Source organism: Arachis ipaensis, chromosome B6 (assembly GCF_059453495.1).
Source record: "Arachis ipaensis isolate K30076 ecotype BB chromosome B6, ASM5945349v1, whole genome shotgun sequence".
Lineage (NCBI taxonomy): Eukaryota > Viridiplantae > Streptophyta > Magnoliopsida > Fabales > Fabaceae > Arachis > Arachis ipaensis.
Window position 1 is genome coordinate 150,386,723 of NC_142441.1, and position 25,030 is coordinate 150,411,752.

At 34.2% G+C, this 25,030-nt stretch overlaps 3 protein-coding genes across 8 annotated transcripts; all 3 read right to left on the reverse strand.

The window, feature by feature from the left end:
• Positions 1 to 1,385: 1,385 nt before the first annotated feature.
• Positions 1,386 to 5,237, reverse strand: LOC107647742 (receptor-like protein EIX2). Its single transcript, XM_021105300.2, has one exon. It carries the CDS (start codon positions 4,722 to 4,724, stop codon positions 1,515 to 1,517), a length of 3,210 nt encoding a protein of 1,069 aa, XP_020960959.1. The 5' UTR covers positions 4,725 to 5,237; the 3' UTR covers positions 1,386 to 1,514.
• A 502-nt stretch (positions 5,238 to 5,739) lies between these two features.
• Positions 5,740 to 9,267, reverse strand: LOC107605592 (receptor-like protein EIX2). Its single transcript, XM_016307508.3, has one exon. The coding sequence runs from the start codon at positions 9,221 to 9,223 to the stop codon at positions 6,041 to 6,043; it is 3,183 nt and encodes a 1,060-aa protein (XP_016162994.2). The 5' UTR covers positions 9,224 to 9,267; the 3' UTR covers positions 5,740 to 6,040.
• Positions 9,268 to 18,027: 8,760 nt separating this feature from the next.
• Positions 18,028 to 24,091, reverse strand: LOC107605594 (protein LNK1-like). 6 transcript variants are annotated; one of them, XM_088490128.1, is made up of 14 exons: positions 23,381 to 24,085; positions 23,224 to 23,286; positions 23,019 to 23,098; positions 22,727 to 22,831; positions 22,146 to 22,246; positions 21,591 to 21,646; positions 21,346 to 21,470; positions 21,033 to 21,217; positions 20,224 to 20,378; positions 19,746 to 19,817; positions 19,575 to 19,667; positions 19,002 to 19,280; positions 18,734 to 18,879; positions 18,028 to 18,576 (listed from the first exon to the last, which is right to left on the reverse strand). In XM_088490128.1, the coding sequence occupies exons 12-14, from the start codon at positions 19,038 to 19,040 to the stop codon at positions 18,426 to 18,428; spliced, it is 336 nt and encodes a 111-aa protein (XP_088346254.1). In that variant the 5' UTR covers positions 19,041 to 19,280; positions 19,575 to 19,667; positions 19,746 to 19,817; positions 20,224 to 20,378; positions 21,033 to 21,217; positions 21,346 to 21,470; positions 21,591 to 21,646; positions 22,146 to 22,246; positions 22,727 to 22,831; positions 23,019 to 23,098; positions 23,224 to 23,286; positions 23,381 to 24,085; the 3' UTR covers positions 18,028 to 18,425. The 6 variants fall into 6 exon arrangements, with proteins under 6 accessions (XP_088346254.1, XP_088346259.1, XP_088346258.1 ...); XM_088490132.1 differs by having other exon boundaries at positions 18,340 to 18,576; positions 22,157 to 22,246; XM_088490129.1 differs by having other exon boundaries at positions 18,340 to 18,576; positions 23,191 to 23,286; positions 23,381 to 24,071.
• Positions 24,092 to 25,030: the final 939 nt, after the last annotated feature.

The window sequence follows — 25,030 nt, forward strand, 5'->3', positions numbered from 1 at the left end:
TACATTGTCTTATATCCTGGACATGAATTTGAATAGGAGATCCTTTTATTAGAGATTTAGAACATGGCAAATCCCTGTTACGAATAATAAGAAAGTTCAAATTTTATTATTGCTGTATTAGTTCTATACCGAATTCAAGATACTTCTTTACTCATAAAAAGTTGTTTATAATGGAACACAAGTGTTAAAATAGTAATGTAATTTTCTTTTTAATTAATAAATATAGAAAAAATTAAATATATGCACCATATATACGTGGCTTTATAGTGTTAGGTAGAATGAAGTTTGAACACGATTTCATTTTAGGGACCAACAAAAACAGCATCTAATCTTCTAATGGCTTTATAGTATCAAGTCAACTAAAATAGGTAGGTATGCCAAGCTTTCACAGTTATTATTTACTTCAACATTATTATTGCATCGTTATTTTTGTGCCCTAATTTGCAGTGGCGGAGCTTAATTCAGACAAGGAGGGCCATCGACCCCCCAAACTTTTTATAAAAAAATTAGTAGTATTTTTTCAAAAGATAAAAAATAATTCAATTGATTTAAATACTTTATTATGACTTAAAGTACTCAATAAATTCAATAAGCAACACTCTTTCTACCTTTAAGTTCAAATATAAAAAATTAGATATTTATTTAATTTAATATTATTTTATATTTTACTATTTATTTAATTTAATTTTTTATATGATAAAAAATAATAGAATATTTAATAAGTATTAATATTATTGTATTTGTATAAATTGATAAAAAAATTCAATAAATATTATAAATTTTAATATTTGTCTTTCTAACTTCTTCTTTACATATTCTACAGGATATATATTCAAATTTTTATATAAAATAATAATGAAAAATCAAATAATTGATGATTTTTTAAGAGGAAGGTTAATATTTAAGAAGGAGAACATATAATTTATTAATTTTTACAATATAAACACCTGTACATAGTTCTTCTACTTTAATGAATTACGAAAAAAGTGAGATACAACCTTCAAAAGTTCAAAAAATTACATCTGATGAGTTTGACCTTAATTTTTTGGAACGAGACCCTGAAAAACGGCTTTAAATTTGACAATATCACTCAAACCGGAGAGATGAGATTAGACGAGCTTATCTTAAATGGAGTCCATATCAAAAATATTTTGACAATTATCTTCTATATGGCCCCAAAATTTTGTGTCAAGTTCCACCGGTGCTCATTTGTACAGGTAAATCTTGTTGAGTTGAAATTGCATTGGTTAGGTACAAATGCAGAACTATCTCCAACTCTGGCATGTTAAACTCTGATACTGTCTTCTCTGTTTTCTCTCTGCTATATCATAGCTTCAAGAAATCTAAAATTACTTAGCAAACTTCCCTGATATCCATTTGAAAATTAGAAGAAAAAGAGAAACATTGATTTTTATTGATAGACTTTTAAACAAGCTGGACAAGTAGTGCATATTGATTTTTTATTTATTTCTTACAGCACACATAAAACAAGAATACATCACAAAAGAAACTAATTACAAACTTAAAATTCCCAAACATGATTGAAGTTTGTAGCCCATGTCATCAAGAAAACGGAAATAGGCATAGCTCCATGATTTGAATATGAACAATGGACCAACAAATCCCCAGAATCCCACAATAAATCCAAAAGCCATAAACACAAAGAACCAATTCACTCCATTGTGCTTCTTTCTCTCTTTCTCATTACTGTCATTTGCATCATCATCAGGAACTGTACAGCTGAGCTGCAATGGTGGACCACAGAGATTGTTGCCGACAAAACTGGATGCTTCAAAGGTTTGCAATTGAGTGCCTGTTGGGATTTGACCCTCCAAGTGATTGTAGGACAAGTCGAGCTTGTTGAGAAAGCTCAAGTTTGTAATGCTCTGAGGGGTATCCCCTGTGAGTTGGTTGCCTGAGAAATCAATGGATTCCAATGACTCCATATTGCCAATACTTTGAGGGATGTGACCAGTTAATTCATTCTTGGACAAGTTCAAATAAACCAAACCAGACAAGTCTGTGATTTCCATTGGTATTTCTCCCGACAATTTATTGGCTGAAAGATCAATGTTTTTCACTAAGCCGAGAATACTGCTGTACTCAATATCCATTCCTTTCACCCACAGGACCATGCTAATGATAGCATTATTCATAAAGACACTGGATAGAGTTTCGCTAATTTCACCCACTTTATTTATCATGGCACTCAAGTGGTTCAAACAATTTGGAATATTGCCTGACAATTTGTTTCTTGCAAGGTCCAAATCCTGGAGAGACTCCATACCACATATTGTGTTGGGAATGTTTCCTGAAAGATGGTTGGATCGAAGCCGAAGAAATTTTAAATTTGTTAGCCTTTCTCCAACCCATGCTGGAATATCTCCTGTGAGATTATTCTCTCCAAGATCCAATGATATCAATTTCCTGTTTCTCTTTAAACTGGCAGGAAATTTTCCAGAGAGTGTGTTATTGCGTATACGCAATTGTTGTAGGTTTGATAAGGAGCCCATGGAAGAAGGTAAGCTTCCAATAAAACAGTTGCTTTCTAAGTTGACTTCCACTAGTTCTGGCCACATTCTCCAACAGTTGGGAATTCTTCCTGATAAGTTGTTTGATGCAAGATTGAGAATTTGTAACCAATTTGAATTGTCAGATTTTTGACAAAGAAAATCTGTTATTGACCCAGAAAATGAATTATGTGACAGATCTAGCCAAATCATATTATCACCCACAGAAGGTAAATTTCCATAAAGATGATTTGAGCTAAGATCAACTATTTGGAAAAATTCTTGAACCTTTAATGCTTTTGGGAGCTTGCCATGGATATGATTGTGAGAGAAGTTCAAATAAGAAGAACTACTTGTTTCCCAAAACCCTGTGGGAATGGAATCAGATATCCCTACGTTAGACATATCCAAATATTCAAGATTCTTTTGTGACTGAATCCATGATGGAAAGCTTGGACCTAACTTCCACGAGCTCATCAGCAAAATCTTCAGTTGAAATTTTGGTTTCCAACTGGGGGTCACTTTTAAAGCTAAATTGTTAGCTGATGCTGAAAGCACCCGCAATGCAGGAAAATTCTCAAGGTCATCTTCATGTACAATTCCTTGAAATAAATTGTCACCTATGGCAAGAAAAGTCAACTTGGGAAGTGGTCCAAGGATTTTAAATGGATTTCCACTAAGTTGATTTCTGGAGAATTCAGCATGTTTTAACGATGAAAGCTCTGCTAATGATTGAGGAATTTCTCCAATGATCGAGTTGTTAGAGAGACCAAGTTTTTCAAGATTTTTGAACATTCCAAGTTGATTTGAGAGATGACCTGAGATTTGAGAACCGAAAGCCACAAGACTCTTGAGTTGGTGAGAAACACATGGGGTGAGAATGTATAAGATTTCATTAAATTGTTGATTGCATTTGAGATTTGAGAAAGACAAGTCTCTCAAGTTGCATAACTTTTTAAAAGAGGTTGGAATCCCTCCTTCAAATTGATTACCTGATATATCAAGACTGACCAAAGAAGTCAAATTTTCCAAAAAGGTTGGAATTTCCCCTTCAAGCTGATTATCTGAAATATCTAGACTAGCCAAAGAAGTAAAATTTCCCAAAAGAGTTGGGATTGCTCCTTCAATCTGATTGGATGACAAATCAAGGCTAACAAGAGAAGTCAAATTTCCAAAAGCATTAGTCCATCTCAGATAGTTATCATCTAAGTTCAAAACTTTAAGATGATGAAGACCATATAACCAATCTGGTATATTGGATGAGAATAAATTGTATGACAAATCAAGATTTTCAAGCATGGTAAGATTTTGAATACCATCAGGAATTGGACTATCAATATCATTAGAGTAACAGTTTGATTGACATTTAAGAGAAACAAGTTTGTTCAACTGAAAGATCCACTTGGGGGCAACAGAAATGCTGAGAGAGAGCAAAGAAGAAAAGTTAAGTTTGGGTGGTTGCTTATAATCACTCAGACTGCAATCTAGCAAGTGTAGCTCTTGCAAAGAAGGGAGAGCTTGCATAATGTGTAGCCAATCAAGTGATGTGGATAGGTTTGCACCACTCAAATCAAGATATTCAAGGGATGTAAGAGCTGAAAGCCAATCAGCATTTTCAATGACTAATAGTTCATAAGAATTACTTTGGAGTCCAAGATGGATCAAATTGGTAAGGTTCCCAATTTGATGAGGAAGTTTTCCACAGGCCACATGTGAGAGGTCAAGATAGATCAAATTTGAGAGATTTCGAATCTGGTGAGGAATCTTTCCTTGAAATCCAGAATCAGAAAGGTCAAGGTGAGTTAAGGAGGTGATTTCAGAAAGGAAAGTAGGAATTTGCTTACCTCCAAAATAATTACCGCTCAAGTTCAAGTAATTCAAATGCTTCAATTCAACCACAGAATCAGATATGTCACCTCCAATACAAGAATAAAATTCATCACAATCGTGCCCTGAAGTGTTTAGGTGAAGCTGAAGGACGTGGCCAGTTACATGGCTGCAAACAACATAATCCCAATTGCAGCAATTGGGATTGGAAGCATTCCAAGAAGAGAGCTTATTTGTATGGTCAATGAGATGATGCTTAAATCTTAGAAGTACTTCGCGCTCACTTGGAATGCACTCAATAATAGACTCCGACTCAGAGGATAGGCAATAAAGATGAAGAAATATAAGCACAATAATAAGCATGCGAGTGTGAGTGTTTGGAGACATGTTTGTATTTGCATGTGTTTTCACCTTCAACTCCTTTGTCTTCTCTTATTTATAATGGCTAGTGTTTCCACTATTCGTGTGTAGTACGTGGGTTAGTGCTCTCACTTTATGCTTCGTACCGCGTCCATGCATGCTACGTTCCATTGGGGCTCATCAAAAGCATAGATCGAATTGTGCAACAAAAACGTGATTCAACGTTACTTTAATTCATTGACTGCCTTTCTCTACCTAATTCAAGGAGGCCGCTATTTCAACATAACACCCAGGTTCATAAATTTTACATATGCTAATCATTATATATTTATTAGTAAAATTGTTATTTTAACTTACGATTTTATAATATTTATTTTTAAATCAATAACTTCAATCTATTAATAAATTAAATAAATTTGGACAGAGACGAGAGACCACAAGTGGGATTGATAATCAGACACCGTCTTTAATGGTTTTTGTGTAATAAATTTCATCATGTTTGATCATATGTGTAAGAAAAAGTATAGGGTACCAATATACTATCTGCTAACTTATTATCAACAATAATTAATTATTATATTTTAAATACATGTATAAAGAGAGACATCTAGAAAATACATCTATAAAGATATTTTTATTAGACACAACTATAAAAAAAAATATTTTTATTAGACACATCCACAAAGATACTTCTATTAAATACCGTTATAAATTAGAATTAGTAGAAATTGGCTGTTAATAACGTAGCGAAATTGTATATGTAACTATGTATGCATGCATTACGCCAAATAAACAATTTAAGCTTTAAGCAAGAGTAAATAAAATAATTGTGCCAACTATGCTTAGAGAAATATTCGATGGCCTATTTTCTATTAATATTAGTCGATCTTTTATTTTTATACTATCAAAATTTAAAATATAATACTTAATATTTAAAGTATCAATTTTTAAATTTTATATAATTGTTAATTTAAAATATCTTATTTGAATCTAAAAAATTCTATTTAACTTCATCGTAGTTAAGTAGTTAAGGAGTGAAGTCAATAATTTTCAAAAAGCTTGGTAGTTGGTAGTGTGAGAAAACTATATAACCTTGCTCATCATCAGCATTGCTAAGCACCGCAAAATGTCTGAAAGCCAATGATAAATCTAACTCACATTGTTATTATTATAGCGACAACAATACTAAGTGGATTACATTTTAACAAGCCAAGCAGGACAAGTGCATATTCATTTTTATTTCCACTATTATACAAGAAAAGGGGAAAACAAAGAAAACATTACAAACTCATCACATACACACAAAAGAAAAACCAGAAAATTAAAACATTAGAAACATAAAGTCACATACATGATTGGAGTTTGTACCACATGTCATCAAGGAAACTGTAATATGCATACCTCCATGATTTGTATATGAACAATGGACCAACAAATCCCCAAAATCCCACTATAAATCCAAAGGCCACACTCACAAATAACCACTTCACTCCATCATTCTTTCTCTCTTTTTCATTCTCATCAGGAACTTCGCCCTCCATGCTACACTTGAGCAGCAATGGTGGACCACATAGCTTGTTGCCTACAAAACTGGATGCTTCAAAGCTTTGCAACTGAGTGCCCGTTGGGATTTTGCCCTCCAGGTGATTGTAGGACAAGTCTAGCTTGTTTAGGAAGTTCAAGTTTGTGATGCTTTGAGGGATCTCCCCTGTGAGTTGGTTGCCTGAGAAATCAATGGATTCCAATAACTCCATATTGCCAATACTTTGAGGGATGTGACCACTTAACTCATTCTTGGACAAGTTCAAATAAATCAGACCAGATAGGTTTGTGATTTCCATTGGTATTCCCCCAGACAATTTATTAGATGAAAGATCAATGTTTTTCACTAAGCCCAGAATGTTGTTGTACTCAGCATCATTTCCTTTCACCCATAGGAACATGCTTATAGTATCACTTGCATATCCCATGTATTCATGGAAGGATGAACTTGCACTAGTTTTATTTATCATGGCACTCAAATGGTTCAAACAATTTGGTATAGTGCCTGACAAATTATTTAGTGCAAGGTCCAAAACTTGGAGAAACTTCATATCACATAATCCGCTGGGAATGTTACCAGAAAGATTATTGGATCGCAGCCGAAGAAATTTTAAATTTACCAACCTTTCTCCAACCCATCTAGGAATATTCCCAGTGAGGTTATTTTCTCCAAGATCCAACAAAATCAACTCCTTGTTTTCCTTTAAACTGACAGGAAATTTTCCAGAGAGTGTGTTGTTTCGTATACGCAAAAATCGTAGGCTTGATAAAGAGCCCATGGAAGCAGGCAAGCTTCCAATAAAAGAGTTGCTTTCTAAGTTGACCTCCCCTAGGTATGGCCACATCCTCCAACAGTTGGGAATTTTTCCAGATAAGTTGTTTGATGCAAGATTGAGGATTCCTAAGCCTTTTGGTATGTCAGATTTTTGACAAAGAAAATCCATTAATAACCCATAAAATGAATTATGCGAGAGATCTACCCAAACCACATCCTCACTCACAGAGGGTAAATTTCCATGAAGATTGTTTGAGCTAAGATCAACTGCTCCAAAAAATTTGAAAATCTTTGATTCTTTTGGGAGCTTGCCATGGATATGATTGTGAGACAAGTTCAAATACTCATAATGATAATAACTTGTTTCCCAAAACCAAATGGGAATGGAATCAGAAATCCCAGCCTTAGATAGATCCAAATATTGAAGATCATTTTGTGACTGAATCCATGATGGAAAGCTTGGACCTAACTTCCACGAGCTCATTTTCAAGTGAGAAAGTTGAAATTTTGGTTTCCAACTGGGATTCACTTTTAAAGTGAAATTGTTACTTGATGCTGAAAGCACTTGTAAAGTAGTGAAATTGGCAAGGTCATCTTCATGTACAATCCCTTGAAATAAATTGTCATCTATGGCAAGATATAACAATTTAGTAAATGATGCAAGAATTTTAAATGGATTTCCAGTAAGATGATTTTCGGAGAAATCGACAAATCTTAATGAGGAAAGCTTTGTGAATGATTGAGGAAGTTCTCCAATAATCTTGTTGCTGGAGAGATCAAGCATTTCAAGATTTTGAAACATTTCAAGTTGATTGGTGAGGTGACCTGAGATTTGAGAAGTTGAAGCCACAAGAGTGTTGAGTTGATGAGAAACACATGGGATGAGAATTTGTAAGATTTCAGAAAGTTGTTGATTGCATTTGAGATATGAGAAATAGATGTGTCTCAAATTGCATAGCTTTCTAAAAGAGGATGCTATTCCTCCTTCAAACTGATTGTCTGACAAATCAAGGCTAACAAGAGAAGTCAAATTCCCCAAAACAGTTGGAATTTCTCCTTCAAACTGATTGTCTGACAAATCAAGGGTAACAAGAGAAGTCAAATTCCCCAAAGTATTAGAAATAGTCCCAGTCAGATGGTTATCTTCTAAGTTCAAAGATTTGAGACGATGAAGACCGTATAACCAATCTGGTATATGGGATGAGAATGAATTGAGTGACAAATCAAGATTTTCAAGCATGGTAAGGTTTTGAATACCATCGGGAATTGGACCTCCAATATCAACCGAGCTATTATAATGTGAACGGTATGTAAGAGAAACAAGTTTGTGCAACTGAAAGACCCACTTGGGAGCAACAGAAATGGTGAGAGAAAGCAGGGACGAAAAGTTAAGTTTGGATGGTTGCTTATAATCACCCAAACTACAAGCTTGTAAGTTTAAGTCTTGCAAAGAAGGGAGAGCTTGCATAGTGTGTAGCCAATTAAATGATTTGGATAGGTTAGCACCACTCAAATCAAGATACTCAAGGGAGGTAAGACCCAAAAGCCAATCAGCATTTTCAACAACCAATGATTCATCATAATAACTTGGGAGGCCAAGATGGATTAAATTGGTGAGATTGCCAATTTGATGTGGAAGTTTTCCATAGGCAACATATGGTAGGTCAAGATAGAGCAAATTAGAGAGATTCCCAATCTGATGAGGAATGTTGCCATCAAATTCGGAATAAGAGAGGTCAAGGTGAGTTAAGGAGGTGATTCGAAAAAGGAAAGTAGGAAATTGCATACCTCCAAAACTATTGCCGCTCAAGTCCAAGTAATTCAGATGTTTCAATTCAACAACAGAATCATTTATCGCTCCACTAAACCTGGACCTCTCGTAAGCGAGCGAGACAGCAACGGGAAAGGGATATTCATCATATTCTGATTGTAATGGTAGAGTAGTGTTGAGGTGAAGGTGAAGGATGTGGAAAGTTAGATGACTACAAACAACATAATCCCAGTGGCAGCAATTGGGATTGGAAGCATTCCAAGAAGAGAGCCTGTTGGAAGGGTCAGTGAGATGATGCTTGAATCTTAGAAGTGCTTCGCGCTCACTTGGAATGCACTCAATCAACTCTGACTCAGAAGACGTTAGCAACGTCATGCAATAAAGGTGAACAAAGATAAGCACAAGCATGCCAGTGTAAGTGTTTGTGTTTGGAGACATGTTTCTGTGTGTTTCCACATTCAACTCCTTTCTACTATTTATAATGGCTCTAGACACATTTTAATTTGAAATGCTCCACCACTACTAATATATGTGGCTTAATGTTACCACTTAAAAATCTAAAAAAAAATTTACATTTTTTACAAATTTATAAATTTAAAATAAAAAAATAAATAATTTTTTAAAATTTATTAAAAATTACTCTTTGACTCATTAATATCTAAAAATTATTATGAGAAATGCTAGGGGACCAGCAACTTTTGTAATTTGTAGCCATCAAATAGCCATCAATGATGGTTTTAATGGTGTGAGATTGATGTGAATTTTTATCCAATGACTCACTTTTCTTTGCTGGTTACATGCTGGCCAGAATTTAACAAAGTTGCTGGTCCCTAGACTTTTCTAATTAGTATTAGTATTTTGATGTTGAAAAACTGAATATAAATTATAATATATATATAACTTTCTAAAATGACATATAAATTAAAATTTTATTTAAATTTTTTAAATTATTTTTAATTTATATTTTATATTTTAATATATATATTTTATATAAATAATTAATTTAATAATTGATTTTTAGTATATTATATTCGTATTGTGATCAATTATATTAAGAGAAAGTTGAGGGAACAAACACTTTTATTAAAATTTGGCCAATACTTAATCATAAAAAAAAGAGCAATCTCACATCATTAGATATAATCTTGCACCATTAAAAACACTAATGATAACTAATTAAGGAGTACAAAATACAAAACTTGTTGTCCTAACACTCTTATTATATTAATGCCGGTCACTATTCAAATTGGAATGTGGGAAAAATTTGATTTAGTGGTGTCATTGTTGTTGATAGTGAAAAATTATTTATTTTAAAATATTTAAATAAAAAAGAAAATTAATGACCTCAAAAAAATTCGTCTTGTTATCTACACAGATACTTTGTCTATTGTAACATAACTCTAAAGTCTTGGTCTTTGTTTTCATTTATATATAGAACACAAAGTGTTTGTAATTTAGGATTTGAAATTTGTTTGAACATTGAGGAACGCAGCCATTTTTATATGTACCCTAAAATCTAATACCATAACTATTAAATCTTCTATTGTCTAAAATTAAGAGTATGATAGTTTTTATAAATATAAAACAATTCTTATTTTTTGAACTAATTTTTAGAGTAACTTAGACTCATTTAATTTCTTATATAATATCAGAGCAAAAATTAAAAATTGTCATTGGACCAAACTCTCACACCACAACAAATTCATCAAACCGTCTTTAAATTTCACACTCCAAATCTTTGTCTAATCCTAAAATAATTCTTATAAATATAAGGCAACCCTTATTTCTTATTAGTATATTTTTAGAGTAAGTTAGGCCATTTAATTTCTTATAATAACGTAACATAAGAAGCCTATTATTTTGGTTTTGGTTCCTTAAAGTATATTCCCTACTATCCAAAAACACAAAGAGGCACAAGATGAAAAGAGCCTAGCAGCGGAAACGACACAAATGTCCAATACAAGAACAATATGGAAGCACTCACAACATAATATGGCAGCAACTATAACAAGCAAATATAGCAAGTAAAGCAATAATAAGAACACACCGAGATTTTAACGTGGAAAACCCCTTCAATGTGAGAGGTAAAAACCACGAGTCATCCAGACCAATGAAATAGCTCCACTATAATCAAATGAGGTACAAGAGAGTCTCAAACAAAGCACAAAAATGTGCATATAACCAGCCAAAACATCAAAGCACCAAAGCTCACAAATGAAAAGCAAGAAGATGAAATATACCCAAAAACAGAGCTACTGTCGAAGCCAATTTCTCCCTCTGCAGACCTCCAATTAAAATCTTCACCGTCCAGAATGAAGAACTAGATGTGAAGAATCTACAGTTCAAATTTCACGTCGATCCAACGGTGAAAGAATGAGAAAATACCGTTCCAAAATTGCTGCTCTGTGTAAAAACGGGAAACCTAATTTCTCTCTTGCAAAGCCAATTTCTCTCACTGCAAATCTCCAATCAACATCTCCACCGACCAGAATGAAGAACAAGATGATAGGAACATGCAGTTTAAATTTCAAGCCGATCCAACGGTGAACAATTGAGAAACTGCCATTTGAGATTTACTGCTTTGGGCAAAAACAGAAATTCTGTTTTTCCCTTCTCTCTCACTTGGTGGCTACTCTCTCTCACTCTCAATGACCCCCAAAAATCTGAATTAGGGTTGTGGCACAATGGGTGCAAGAGACACCCTTAAAATGTTGGGCTTGGGCCTCACAAAGGAGAGAAAAAAACCCAACAAATCTCCCCCTTCTCGACTAGGTGGAGGCTCTCGCCATTCCGGCGATCAAACAACATGTTTCAAACTATTCTCTTGACAATGCTTTTGTCATCATATCAGCACCATTGTCATCAGTGTGAACTTTCTCAAGTTCCAACAACTTGAAATCTAACACATCCCGTATCCAGTGATACCTAACATCAATATGTTTAGATCTTGGATGAAAAGTAGAATTCTTGGCAAGATGAATAGCACTTTGGCTATCACACAACAACACATAACGGTCTTGCTTGAAACCAAGTGCTGCAAGAAACTTCTTCATCCACAACAACGCTTTACATGCTTCAGTTGCTGCAATAAACTCTGCCTCTGTGGTAGAAAGTGCAACACACTTTTGTAGCCTTGACTGCCATGAAATAGCTCCCCCTGCAAACTTGACCAAATAACCTGAAGTAGACTTTCGAGAATCAATATCTCCTGCCATGTCTGCATCAGTAAAGCCAACTAGCAAAGGTTTCTCACCACCAAAACTCAAACTCAAGTTAGTTGTACCTTTGAGATATCTCATAATCCATTTAACAGCATTCCAATGTTCTTTACCTGGATTAGAGAGAAAACGACTCACAGTACCAACTGCATGAGCAATGTCTGGTCTAGTACACACCATAGCATACATCAAGCTTCCAACAGCTGAGGCATAAGGAATTTCATCCATTGCTTGTTTCTCCTCATCAGTGGTTGGACACTGCTTGGTACTTAACTTAAAATGAGGAGCAAAAGAACTAGCAACACATTTGGCATCATTCATGCCAAACCTTTGAAGCACCTTCTTTATGTACTTCTCCTGTGACAAATAAAGCTTCTTGGAATCTCTATAACGAGTAATAGTCATACCCAAAATTTGTTTGGCAGGACCCAAGTCCTTCATAGCAAAGAACTTACTCAATTGTTTCTTCAACTCATTAATCCTCAAAGCATTCTTGCCCACAATCAAAATATCATCCACATAAAGCAAAAAAATGATAAAATCATCATCAGAAAATTTTTGCACAAATACACAATGATCTGAAGTTGTCTTACGGTAACCATGCTTCCCCATAACAGATTCAAACTTCTTGTACCACTGTCTTGGAGCTTGCTTCAACCCATAAAGACTCTTCTTAAGCTTGCACACAAAATCTTCCTTTCCTTTAACAACAAAGCCCTCCGGTTGCTCCATGTAAATCTCCTTGTCTAAATCACCATGAAGAAAAGCTGTCTTCACATCCATTTGCTCAATCTCCAAATCAAGAGACGCTGCTAATCCAAGCACAGCACGAATGGATGACATCCTCACAACAGGAGAAAAGATCTCCTCATAATCAACACCTTTTCTCTGGCTAAAGCCTCTAACAACCAATCTAGCCTTATACCGAGGCTTAGAATTGTGTTCTTCATTCTTGATTCTGAATACCCATTTGTTCTTCAAAACTCGCATACCCTTCGGTAGCTTCACCAACTCATAGGTATCATTCTCAAGCAAGGACTTCATTTCTTCTTGCATAGCTTCAAGCCATTGAGCTTTGCTTTCATCTTCAACAGCCTCTCCAAAGCATTCAGGTTCTCCCCCATCAGTCAACAAAACAAACTCATGTGGAGAATACCTTGACAAAGGCTTTCTCTCTCTTGTAGACCTTCTAAGTGCATTTGCAGGAATTTCTAAAGCTGGTTCTTCATCTTGATCATCATCACCAACTTCATCAAGTATTGGATCAACTGTTCCATCTTCACTTGCACTTGTATCATGCTCATTATTTTGAGCTTCAACTCTACCATCTTCTACCATAGGCATAGAGGGAGTAATATCCAAGTCAGAAAAATCATCACTAGGCTGAACCATTGGCTTTTCCGCATTATCAACATCCTTCAATGTTTGGTCTTCAACAAAGACAACATCTCTACTCCGAATCACCTTCTTGTTAACAGGATCATAAAACCTATAACCAAACTCATCCATGCCATAGCCAATAAAAATACATTGCCTAGTTTTTACATCAAGCTTAGATCTCTCATCTTTAGGAATATGAACAAAAGCTTTACATCCAAAGACTCTTAAATGATCATAAGAAACATCTTTACCTGACCATACCTTCTCTGGCACTTCAAATTGCAAGGGAACACACGGTGTCCGGTTCAAGACATGAACAACAGTGCTCAAAGCTTCACCCCAAAAGGATTTTGCCAATCCAGACTGTGACAATAAGCACCTAACTCTTTCAACCAATGTTCTGTTCATCCTTTCAGCCAAGCCATTCAACTGAGGAGTCTTCGGAGGAGTCTTCTGATGTCTTATACCATGCTCTTTACAATAAGCATCAAATGGACCTGAGTACTCACCACCATTGTCAGTACGAATACATTTCAACTTCTTCCCAGTTTCTCTTTCAACAGAAGCTTGAAATTGCTTGAACACATTCAAAACTTGATCTTTGGTCTTCAAAGTGTAAACCCATAATTTCCTAGAATGATCATCAATAAAGGTTACGAAATAGATAGACCCTCCAAGTGTTCTTGTCTTCATCGGCCCACATACATCAGAATGCACCAAGTCAAGTATCTCTGACTTCCTTGAAGGTGGGTGGCTCTTGAAAGAAACCCTGTTCTGTTTCCCAGCAAAGCAATGGTTGCACTTTTGCAAAGCAACCTTACAACCAGATAAAAGATTTCTCTTGGATAACATATTCATGCCCTTCTCACTCATATGACATAATCTCTTATGCCATAAATCAGTTTCATCAACAAACTCAGCAGCATTAACAACATCTTTCACAATCTTTGCTTGAGTTAAATAAAGAGTAGAGTGTCGAGTACCTCTAGCAACAACCATGGAACCCTTGGTGAGCTTCCACTTATCACGAGAGAATGAGCTATCCAAGTCTTCATCACACAACTTACCAACAGAAAGTAAGTTCAACCGAATATCTGGAACATGCTTCACACGCTTCAAAGTCAACTTGGTACCATTGGAGGTTTCCAAGCAAACCTGTCCAACACCGGCACATTTTGCAACACCTTGATGAGCCATTTTTACATCACCAAAATCACCAGGAGTATAGGACGTAAACAAATCCCTCCTAGATGTAACATGAATAGAAGCACCGCTATCAATCACCCAACTAGTGCTATTATCAACAAGGTTAACAGATTCAAACTCCTCAACAACAAGAAAATCATCATGAGTTACATTAACCTTGTCTTCCTTGCTACCATCATCTTTATTTGTGCTCTTGTCTTTACTTGCCTTGGCTTTCTCCTTCTTTAGCTGCCAACAAAATTTCTTCACATGTCCCTTTTGACCACAATGATGACATTCAATATTCTTATACTTTCCTCGAGACTTGCTTCTGCTTTGATCTCTACCTTTAGGACCTCGACTTTTGCTTCTCCCCCTAGACTCAGAAACAAGAACATCTGAATGTGTAGTCGATGTACCTTGTGACTTTCTTCTCATCTCTTCATTCAAAACACTGCTCTTGGCAAGATCCATAGAGATTACACCATCAGGAGCAGAATTGGACAATGACATTCTGAGAATTTCCCACGAGTCTGGTAAGGAGCCAAGAAGTAACAATCCTTGAACCTCTTCATCAAACTTGATACCCATGGAAGATAACTGATTCATAATTCCATGGAAATTATTCAAGTGATCTGTCATTGATGTCCCATCTGTATACTTCAAAGCCAACAACTGCTTGATCAAAAACATCTTGTTATTCCCAGTTTTTCGAGCATACAACTGTTCAAGCTTAATCCAAAGAGTCCGAGCATGTGTCTCTCCAATAATATGGTTCAACACATTATCGTCAACCCACTGCCTAATATATCCACAGACTTGTCTATGCAACAAAGTCCAATCATCATCAGATTTATCATTAGGCTTCTCTGTACCAAAAACTGGTTGATGAAAATTCTTGACATAAAGCAAATCTTCCATTTTTTACTTCCACAAATCATAATTAGGACCATTAAGAGTGATCATCCTACTAGTATTAGTATTAGCTTCCATTGTTCACAAACTCACAAGCCCAGAAAAATACCAACAAGCTCTGATGCCAGTATGAAAAGAGCCTAGCAGCGGAAACGACACAAATGTCCAATACAAGAACAATATGGAAGCACTCACAACACAATATGGCAGCAACTATAACAAGCAAATATAGCAAGTAAAGCAATAATAAGAACACACCGAGATTTTAACGTGGAAAACTCCCTCAATGTGAGAGGTAAAAACCACGAGTCGTCCAGACCAATGAAATAGCTCCACTATAATCAAATGAGGTACAAGAGAGTCTCAAACAAAGCACAAAAATGTGCATATAACCAGCCAAAACATCAAAGCACCAAAGCTCACAAATGAAAAGCAAGAAGATGAAATATACCCAAAAACAGAGCTACTGTCGAAGCCAATTTCTCCCTCTGCAGACCTCCAATTAAAATCTTCACCGTCCAGAATGAAGAACTAGATGTGAAGAATCTACAGTTCAAATTTCACGTCGATCCAACGGTGAAAGAATGAGAAAATACCGTTCCAAAATTGCTGCTCTGTGTAAAAACGGGAAACCTAATTTCTCTCTTGCAAAGCCAATTTCTCTCACTGCAAATCTCCAATCAACATCTCCACCGACCAGAATGAAGAACAAGATGATAGGAACACGCAGTTTAAATTTCAAGCCGATCCAACGGTGAACAATTGAGAAACTGCCATTTGAGATTTACTGCTTTGGGCAAAAACGGGAATTCTGTTTTTCCCTTCTCTCTCACTTGGTGGCTACTCTCTCTCACTCTCAATGACCCCCAAAAATCTGAATTAGGATTGTGGCACAATGGGTGCAAGAGACACCTTCAAAATGTTGGGCTTGGGCCTCACAAAGGAGAGAAAAAAACCCAACACAAGATTCATCGGCATAGTAACTAGTAAGTGCATTATTCACCAAGTAACAACACAGCAACGCAACGGACATTGTTATGAGAGTAAGTTGAAGGGGTCAGTAAGTTAGTTAACTATGCAAAGAATTTTTGTGTAAAACACAAAATAATAAATATTTTACGTTATAAACGGATAGAAGTAGCTATTATTAGTAATATCAACATCTTCGATATAAAATTTGGCTAAGGCTCGATGTTATTGATCGTGAAAAATATTCTTTATTTTAAAATATATAAATAAATATATAAAATTAGTGACCTCAAAAAAAAAAAAAAAAAAAAAACTCGACGTGTTATCTACACATTATTTAACTTTAGAGTCTTTGGTTTTTTTTTCTATTCCCATTTGGATGTTAGTAATAATGTATCTTTCTTTTCTTTCATTTGGATTTTATTATAAGTCCTTATTCCCTGCGAATGAATGATTAACATCAAGAATTCCAAGCTAAACCGTGTAAAGTTGGAAAGTGGAAACTTATTATGGAAGAACCAGTCAACCATAATTAATGTGTTGACAAATCAACAAGAATCACTACTATATAATTGACTTTTACTAATATTTAAAAAATATTATTAAATCATATTAAAATATTATCTATATATATTAGTAATATTTTAACAAATATTAAATATATCATATTTTATTAAAAAGTTTTACTAACATTTTTTAAAAAATTTAATAATACTTGGTAAAAATATTACAATAGATTTTCTATAGTAATATTATGAAAAATGTTATAATAGACTTTTTTTAGTAACATTTAAAGAAATGTTACAATAAATATATTTTGTAACATTTAAAAAATATTACAATAGATATTTTATGTAACACTTAAAAAAATGTTACCATAAATATTTTTTGTAACACTTAGAAAAATATTACTATAGATAGTTTTTATAACACTTAAAAAATGTTACAAAAGATTTAAAGTAATATTTTTTTAGTTATATTATATTATTTTTTATTTTATATTATACATAATATAAATATACTAAAATTAATTACTACAACATAAAATATTTCTACAACTAGAAAATGGATTAATACAGACAGATTTACAGACGGATTTAGTCTTTATTACAGACGGATTTTTGGTTAGCGACGAAATTACCGACGGATTTTGTCCCTCTATAAAAGTCCCGTCGGAAATTATTTACCGACGGATTTTTTTTCCGTCGAAAAATTACAGACAAATTTTTACCAGTTACCGACGGATTTTTTCTCTGTAAATTTTCTATCTATTTCCCAAAGACGACGCACTTTCAAACGGATTTTCCGTCTATAATTACAGACGGATTTTCATACGGATTTTCCGTCTGTAATTACAGACGGATTTTCCGACGGATTTTTCGTCTGTAATTACAGACGGATTTTCCGACAGATTTTCCGTCTGTAATTTGAACTTTGGAAAATCATCTCACATTCTGATTACAGACAGAAAATTCGTCTGTAAATCCGTCAGTAAGGTAAAATAGAATTTTTTTTATTTTTCTAATTACGAAATAAACTTGTTTTCATACAAAATAAATATAAATTTAATATAAATTTTATCTAATTTTATTCGAATATTTATAATATTTCAAAAAATAAACAAATTCATCGTATTATCAAACTAAAAGAAAAGTACTATAAATAAACAAGTCAATATAATTCAAAACATAAACAAAGTATAATCCCCAAGCAACACTGGTTTACAAGGAAATACATGAGCACAGACTGAACATTAGTTGTTCAATTCTTCTAAGATCCATTCAACGTTTTCTCTTTCTCTTGGCGACTTGTTCTGCTAAGACCTCTGGGTTTCTTCTGCGTGCCACAATAATTTTTTGAGGAGTGGAGGAGTGATAACCACTGCAGAAAGCATAGAAAAACAATTGAATAAAGAAAATAAAGCAAGGATCAAACGATTATATTCTACTTCATTCATTTAAACATGTTAAGAATTAATGAAAGCATATCGTGGCACTGGATTTGAAAGGTATAGTATCATAAGGATGCGACATTGGTTGATCACGGGGCCTATGAAACAGTAAGTGTGCTATAGATCGATCAATGGGGTTTGTGTCAGTTTCCATATCCATGAATCTCATACACCTGAATGAAGTTGCAGGTTATACTTATCAAGAAGATTAAATAGCATTATATTTTTGCAATAAATTAAAAAAGTTTGTTTAACAGTACTTTCTATGCACTGACATTAAGTACTTATAACTCTGAGCAATAAAACTGAAGTGAAGACAGCAACCAATACCTGCTACCATTATGTGGCACCATTGATTTGCATGCTTGATCATCTCCGGTGCAACCATTTGCAATTGAGTCATTATGTCTTTGCTCGGCATTCTTAGCCAAACGGTATAGACTATCCCTTAGGCACAATTTGGTTCTAATATCCAACTGCAGCCAAGCAAAATTTTGTTACCGAAGTAAATTATAATCAATGAAACTGATGAACTTGCAGCAACAATTATAAATAGATAACAATTTTAGCATTAAAGATTTACATCTTGGAACCTTACCAAAGAATGAAAAAGGAAAAGAAAGATTATCACGCACATGCCTTAAAACACTGATGGCAGTGCGAAACTTCAAAGAGTCACTAGACCTTGAAGATAATGCCACCCATGAAAAGGACAGACCTACTAGGGAGGAGAGACTATTTCTTCCTGACTTGCATATAGAACAAAGCCCACAATATGCCACAAATTTATTACTTTGACATTTCTTGTATTCTCAATCCACTGAAGAATTTTCTTGTAAGGAGATAATATTCGACTGCGATCCCACTCATCCAAAACCTGTGATAATTCAGAGTTCAATAAAGATTCATTCAATCAATAAGAGCAAAGGCAAACAGCAAAGCACACAAATGGAGACAGAAATGTACAATAAAACTCAACAGAATCCACACACCAGTAAGTAGCAGCAGCACAAGAAAAGCTAATAACTAATCTTACAGTAGTTTTCAAAATAACCATAAAAATTTTAATAAACGAAGTCTTAAATCCAATAATAAGGTACACAACACACAGGACTAGCAACCAGAAAGAAGTAAACTAAATTCACAATATTCACAAAATGCAGCTACTTACAGTGAGCTTAGTAAGCCCTTGAATTCCTTCCAAGGTTTCTAATTTGTTCTCCAAAACGGATAACAATTTCAAATTAACGCATGACCTCAACCCCTGCGGTACCATACATAAGAAGCCAATCAGAATGCCCATAAGATTTATTCTTTCAGAAAAGAAAGAAAAAGAGAGTACCTCTAGTGAAGTTAGGTTGTTGAGTTTAAGGTCGAGCTTCTCCAGATTGCTGAAGCTGGACAAACAAGAGACCTACGCATTTACCAAAACTGAAAAAGTTAATATATAAAATGATGATCAAGAAATGAAATGAAACAGTACAAGTAATTTAAATTGCACAATAATGAGAAAAGAAGTTGACTCCAGAGGAAACCACAATAACCAAACATAATTGAGGTGAAATATCTTAGACACCAAAATTTCAAGTCCTGACCCCATACTCTCTTTTTTTGTTATTAAGATTGCCAAAAAATAAAAAGAGCACAACTAGCAAGATGACCCCATTAACTTTTAAGATATACTCAAGTTTTCTTGATATGAAGAATGTGAGTTTAAACCTTATTATTAATCATTACACAATAACTTTTATATGTCAACGTTTTAAACTTCAAAATTTAGTTAAGAGCCATGGTAGTGTAATACATCATTAGATACTTACAGATCTCCTTTTGACATATATCGCTTCACTATAATCTCATTTTGTTGGGCATCACGTCCACTAATAATCAAATAGTTCTCACTGCTAATGAACCAATTAAATTTCTCAAACCAGTGAACTTTTCGCATATGTGAAATTGTGGCAACACTTTTTTCCTGAAAAAAAAATTGTTGAACAAATGAGCAAATTACATAAGTAGTCTTTTATTTTAAGATTAAAAAGAATAGATGAAAAGTTGCAAAAGCAGTCATATATAAAATGATGATCAAGAAAAGAAAAAAGAAAAAGACTATTAGCTTGGTTGTCATGCAGTTCTACATATTGCTCGTTCAGCGATAAAATGGCTATCTTTATCTAAATATTTATTTTATTTATTTTTGGGTTAGACAAAGAAACTAAAGACTACTAAGGCACCCTCCAAAACAATAAAAGGACAGCAAAAAGGAAGAGCCTAATATCATAGATATAGCAAAAGGATAATTTTATTCCATGATCATAGCACATAGGAAGATCATACTGTATGAGCAATCAACATTTTTTGTCATTAAGTATATGAATATGAATAGCACGTAGGAAGATCATACTGTACTCTATGAATGATACACTATAGACTACCATAACAATATAGACATCCAAATTCCAAGAATGTTGCAGAAATACAAATTCAGAGTATCGAATACAACATAGTACAATACATGACAAGTATACAAAAAATCAGTCACACAAGTTCAAAAGTTTTTGCCAATAATATTTGATGCATATCCACATAGAATAAAAAAAAATGAAGTATTTGTGCATCATAATCTTACCCTTATGAAACGATCTCGAACACTCTCAGCAGTGGCATAGTAAGCTTGCTCTAGCTCAAACTTGAGAGGGGAAAAATGAGGACTGAACTGAGCATGGTAACTGATATTGGAAGCAATCTCTTCAGCTTTTTCAGCTAACGGATGTGCCACTGCAGCAACCTTTGCTGCAGAAACACCATCTTTGCCTAGACAGTAGGATAAAATAAAAAGACAGTAGAAAGAGTCACTTTAAGCAGGAAATCTTTGCTTAGACATAGAAAATCACTCAGTACTCCTAATTAGCAGAGTAGTTAGCTAGAATGAAATAAATTACCTGTCACCAAAGAGGAAGCAATTTAGACTTATCACCTTTCATTTTGGCTTGGAGATTGGCTCACAATAACATCAACAGCAGCTTGGAGAACTTTATCATGAAGACAAGGAAAAGACTCCAGAATCCTAAAAGTTTATGTTTTAAAATTGAGTGTACACATTATTGAGTCTGTAAATATGACTTTCTTTATAAATTTTATAGAGGCTAATCACATTCAGCAAATTTACATGACGAAAGAAAGATACCAGAACTTATTTTGCTATGTTAGAAGTGATATTGAAGCAATTTCATTCCCATTAACCTATATAAAAAGTTGAAAACAAGATAACCATTAGTCTGATTACAAATGCCCCATAATCAACATATCTAAAATCACCTTCCACATTCATAGTCTCATGGTTTCCATTTACCTAGATCAGGTAGATCCAATTATGGAAAGTTAATTGAAAATTTAAATAGCAGAAGGTAATAGCAAGATTCTTAAAATTTTACAAATAACTCCTTAATAATTCATTGAGGTTTAATAGGAATTATTTTCTATTCCTTTCTCCAAGCTTAAGGGATTATTCCAAGTTCTAACATACAAGTTATTTTTTAAAATTAATTTTAAAATACAAGAGAAGATCAATCTACGTTTCTAGTATTTCTATAAATTATCAATCCATAGAAAAGAAATCCAACACATCATTGCTTTACCTATCAAATTCTAATTCTATACACATTGGCAAAAGACTAGTGACTCAAATTAAAATTAAAGTTTAAAACTAAAAGCTATCGGTTTCTAAAAACAGGACATATACCGTTTCCCCACCAGTCCATAAGTCTTGATCATCAGAACTCAATACACCAGCCATTTCAAGTGCAGATCTAGCCAACTTAAGATCTCCATGTAGATCTCTAACTATTAAATGAAAATTGGCTCCGGTGAGATATATAAGAGACAAAAAGCATGCATTGCTGAAAAACATTATGTCTAAAACTAATTAACAAGGAAAAAACCTATAAGCATGTTAATAGAATCAATCAATGGAAAACATCCCCATCCATTGAAACTTTCACTTTGACATTGAGAATTTCATACTAGAGTTCCACCATATAAGGGAATCAAATAAAATAAAGCATGTATGCAGTTCATCATATAGTCTGAAATTTTCAATAAAAGCAATTAGTAGTAAAATAAGTGCATTGCTGATCCTATAAGAATTCCATCATGAAATACTTGACAGTAGATACACATAAAGATGTGCTTAAGAGATCAAAGATTTACACGTCATTTACTTGAAACCTGAGGCCAAAAAGAAAATGCAAAAAATTTCTTAGCAAGAAATGTTGCAGAACAAAAGGTGACTTGCACATTATACAACCGGCATTAGTAATTTACCCAAGAACATAGATATCAGCGGGTGGAGAGGTGTGAAGCCAATCTTCAAAGTTCAAATAACTTGGAGGTGACTTCCCTGCTACATTCCAAGTGGCAACAAAGATTCTGCATGCAGAAGGAATAAAGAACTCAATAAAATAGAAGATCCTTAATTGTTGTTGTTAGAAGAAGATAGTTTAGTACAACACAGAGCTACATGAACCATACCTATAATTATAAAACCTTTTCCAACTATTTTATTTAAAACTAAGGAAAGAGAAAGTAATGTGATTGACGACAAAATTTAAAATACCTCAAAAGATATTTAGCACAGTTTATTCCAATATCCTTTGAAATTAGATAATCAAGAAGCACATGGTAATCATAATGTATCTGCAGATCAACAAGTTAAAGACAACATAATCAATAGATAAGATCTTTTATTTCTTTTTAACTAAATAATAAAATGGATAGAATTGGGGAACCTATTTGCGTGCTATGGCTACATTAACACTTGCCTCTGAAAGAAACAGATGGAAAAGGTGCAGGTGGAAAAGTATATATAGCTGTGAAGACTTTACCTGAATCAGTGAACAATATATTCCTCTTTTATTAATTTAAAAAATTCTGCAGTAGAAAGTAGAAAAAATACTTTAAAGCCTTCAAGGTCTTTACCTGAATCAGTGAACAATATATTCCTCTTTCAAAGCCTTCAAGGTCTTTACCTGAATTAGTAGAAAGTAGAAACCTACCTGCTACCAGGTACCAACCCCAGCAAGAAAGGAAAGTGAAAACAGAAAACCTAATCTAATCCTATTTCTCAGCTATTCAGAATCAAAACCTAATCTAATTCTATTTTAACAACCTAAAAATCCAATAATCAGAAAACAAATCTAACTAAAGTAATTACTAAAATCAAACTAACTAAACAAAATTAATTGAACTCAACAGAAATTAAAAGAATTTTGAAACCAAAACCTGGTCTCTACGGTTCGAACAGGGGGAAAGAGAGAGGTGGAACCACGGCTGCGGAGGAACCGATTTTGGTCGCCATGAAGCTAGGGCTTGCGCGAAGGTAGCCGCGGCATTGACTGGAGGAGATGATGGCTGTAGCGCTGAGAAGATATGCGAGCTTGAGGGGCAGTGGTGGTGGAGCTTGAGGTTGCTTTGTTCTGCGAACGAGAAAGAAGGAGAGAGACAGGGGCTGTGTTCTACTGGTTCAGTGTTTAAAAAAGAGGAGAAGAAGGAAAAGGTAGCTGCGGCGGTTAGGGTGGCCGACGGTGGTGCTGTGGGTGAGGAAAGGAGAAGAAGAAGCTCGTCGACGGAGAGGGGAATGCTAGGTTTAGCTCCTTTGATTTGGTGCTGTGAATGAACGAGCTCGGGCACAAAGGATCATAAACGCGAATATCAAACATTTTCGACGGAAAAATTTTAAATTACAGACGGATTTTTCGTCTGTAACTATTTCCCACGAAAAAAATTAAATTTTTTGACGGAATTATCGACGGATTTTCTTTTCCGTCTATAATTTATACTAATTCATTTTTTTGTTTTTCGACAAAAAATCCCTCTGAAATTCCGTCTGTATTTCCGTGGGATAAAATCCGTCGGAAATATCCGTCTGTAATAACTAGTTTTCTAGTAGTGTTCATTAAATTTACAAATTTACAAAATAAAATTTTTACAGAAGCCATCTTCCGTAGTTATAATTATCGTTTTATTCTTATATGGATATATTTGTTAGCATCTGTATCTTTTATAGGTACAAATATATAGTAATTTATTCATGTTTAAAAGTGATATAACGTCAAATTATAGTTATTTTTGGCTGATTTTCTTTGATTATCAAATATTTTCGTTAACACACTTATTTTTTTAATTATCCGTGATCTTCACAGTTCATTGAGACAATATCCTAAAAAATGAGAACTAAATATACCATATTTAAAGTGTTACTCAAATTAAATCATAACATCTATAATAATCTATTACTGTTAAAGTTGCATGGTTAGAGAGGGTACGGTCAAACTCTCATCAAGCTCTCTGTGGTGTGAGTTCAAGAGGAGAGTTTGAAGATTCTAGAGAAGAAAGTGAGAGAGATTAGTTGAGAATGAAGAAGCTGCTAGCAATAATAGAGAAACAGAGAAGGCGAAAATATGATTTGAGACACTAGTCAAACACTTTGCTGAGTTACATGAATTGCATATATATATATATATATATGAGCAGCAGTGATTACAAACTTGATATACTTAGCTGAACACTAACTAACTTAACCGTTTCTAACTAACTCTACCAGGTGGCAATTCTAACTTTAGCTTCCAA

Bases quoted from the DNA above. Each gene is read 5' to 3' on its own strand.
- LOC107647742 (XM_021105300.2), bottom strand. From the start codon at position 4,724: ATGTCTCCAAACACTCACACTCGCATGCTTATTATTGTGCTTATATTT.
- LOC107605592 (XM_016307508.3), bottom strand. From the start codon at position 9,223: ATGTCTCCAAACACAAACACTTACACTGGCATGCTTGTGCTTATCTTT.
- LOC107605594 (XM_088490133.1), bottom strand. From the start codon at position 19,040: ATGTGCGTGATAATCTTTCTTTTCCTTTTTCATTCTTTG. The intron at 18,880-19,001 runs GTAAGGTTCCAA...GCTTGGCTGCAG, and splicing joins TTTTCCTTTTTCATTCTTTG to TTGGATATTAGAACCAAATT. The intron at 18,577-18,733 runs GTATTGGTTGCT...AACTTCATTCAG, and splicing joins GTGCCACATAATGGTAGCAG to GTGTATGAGATTCATGGATA.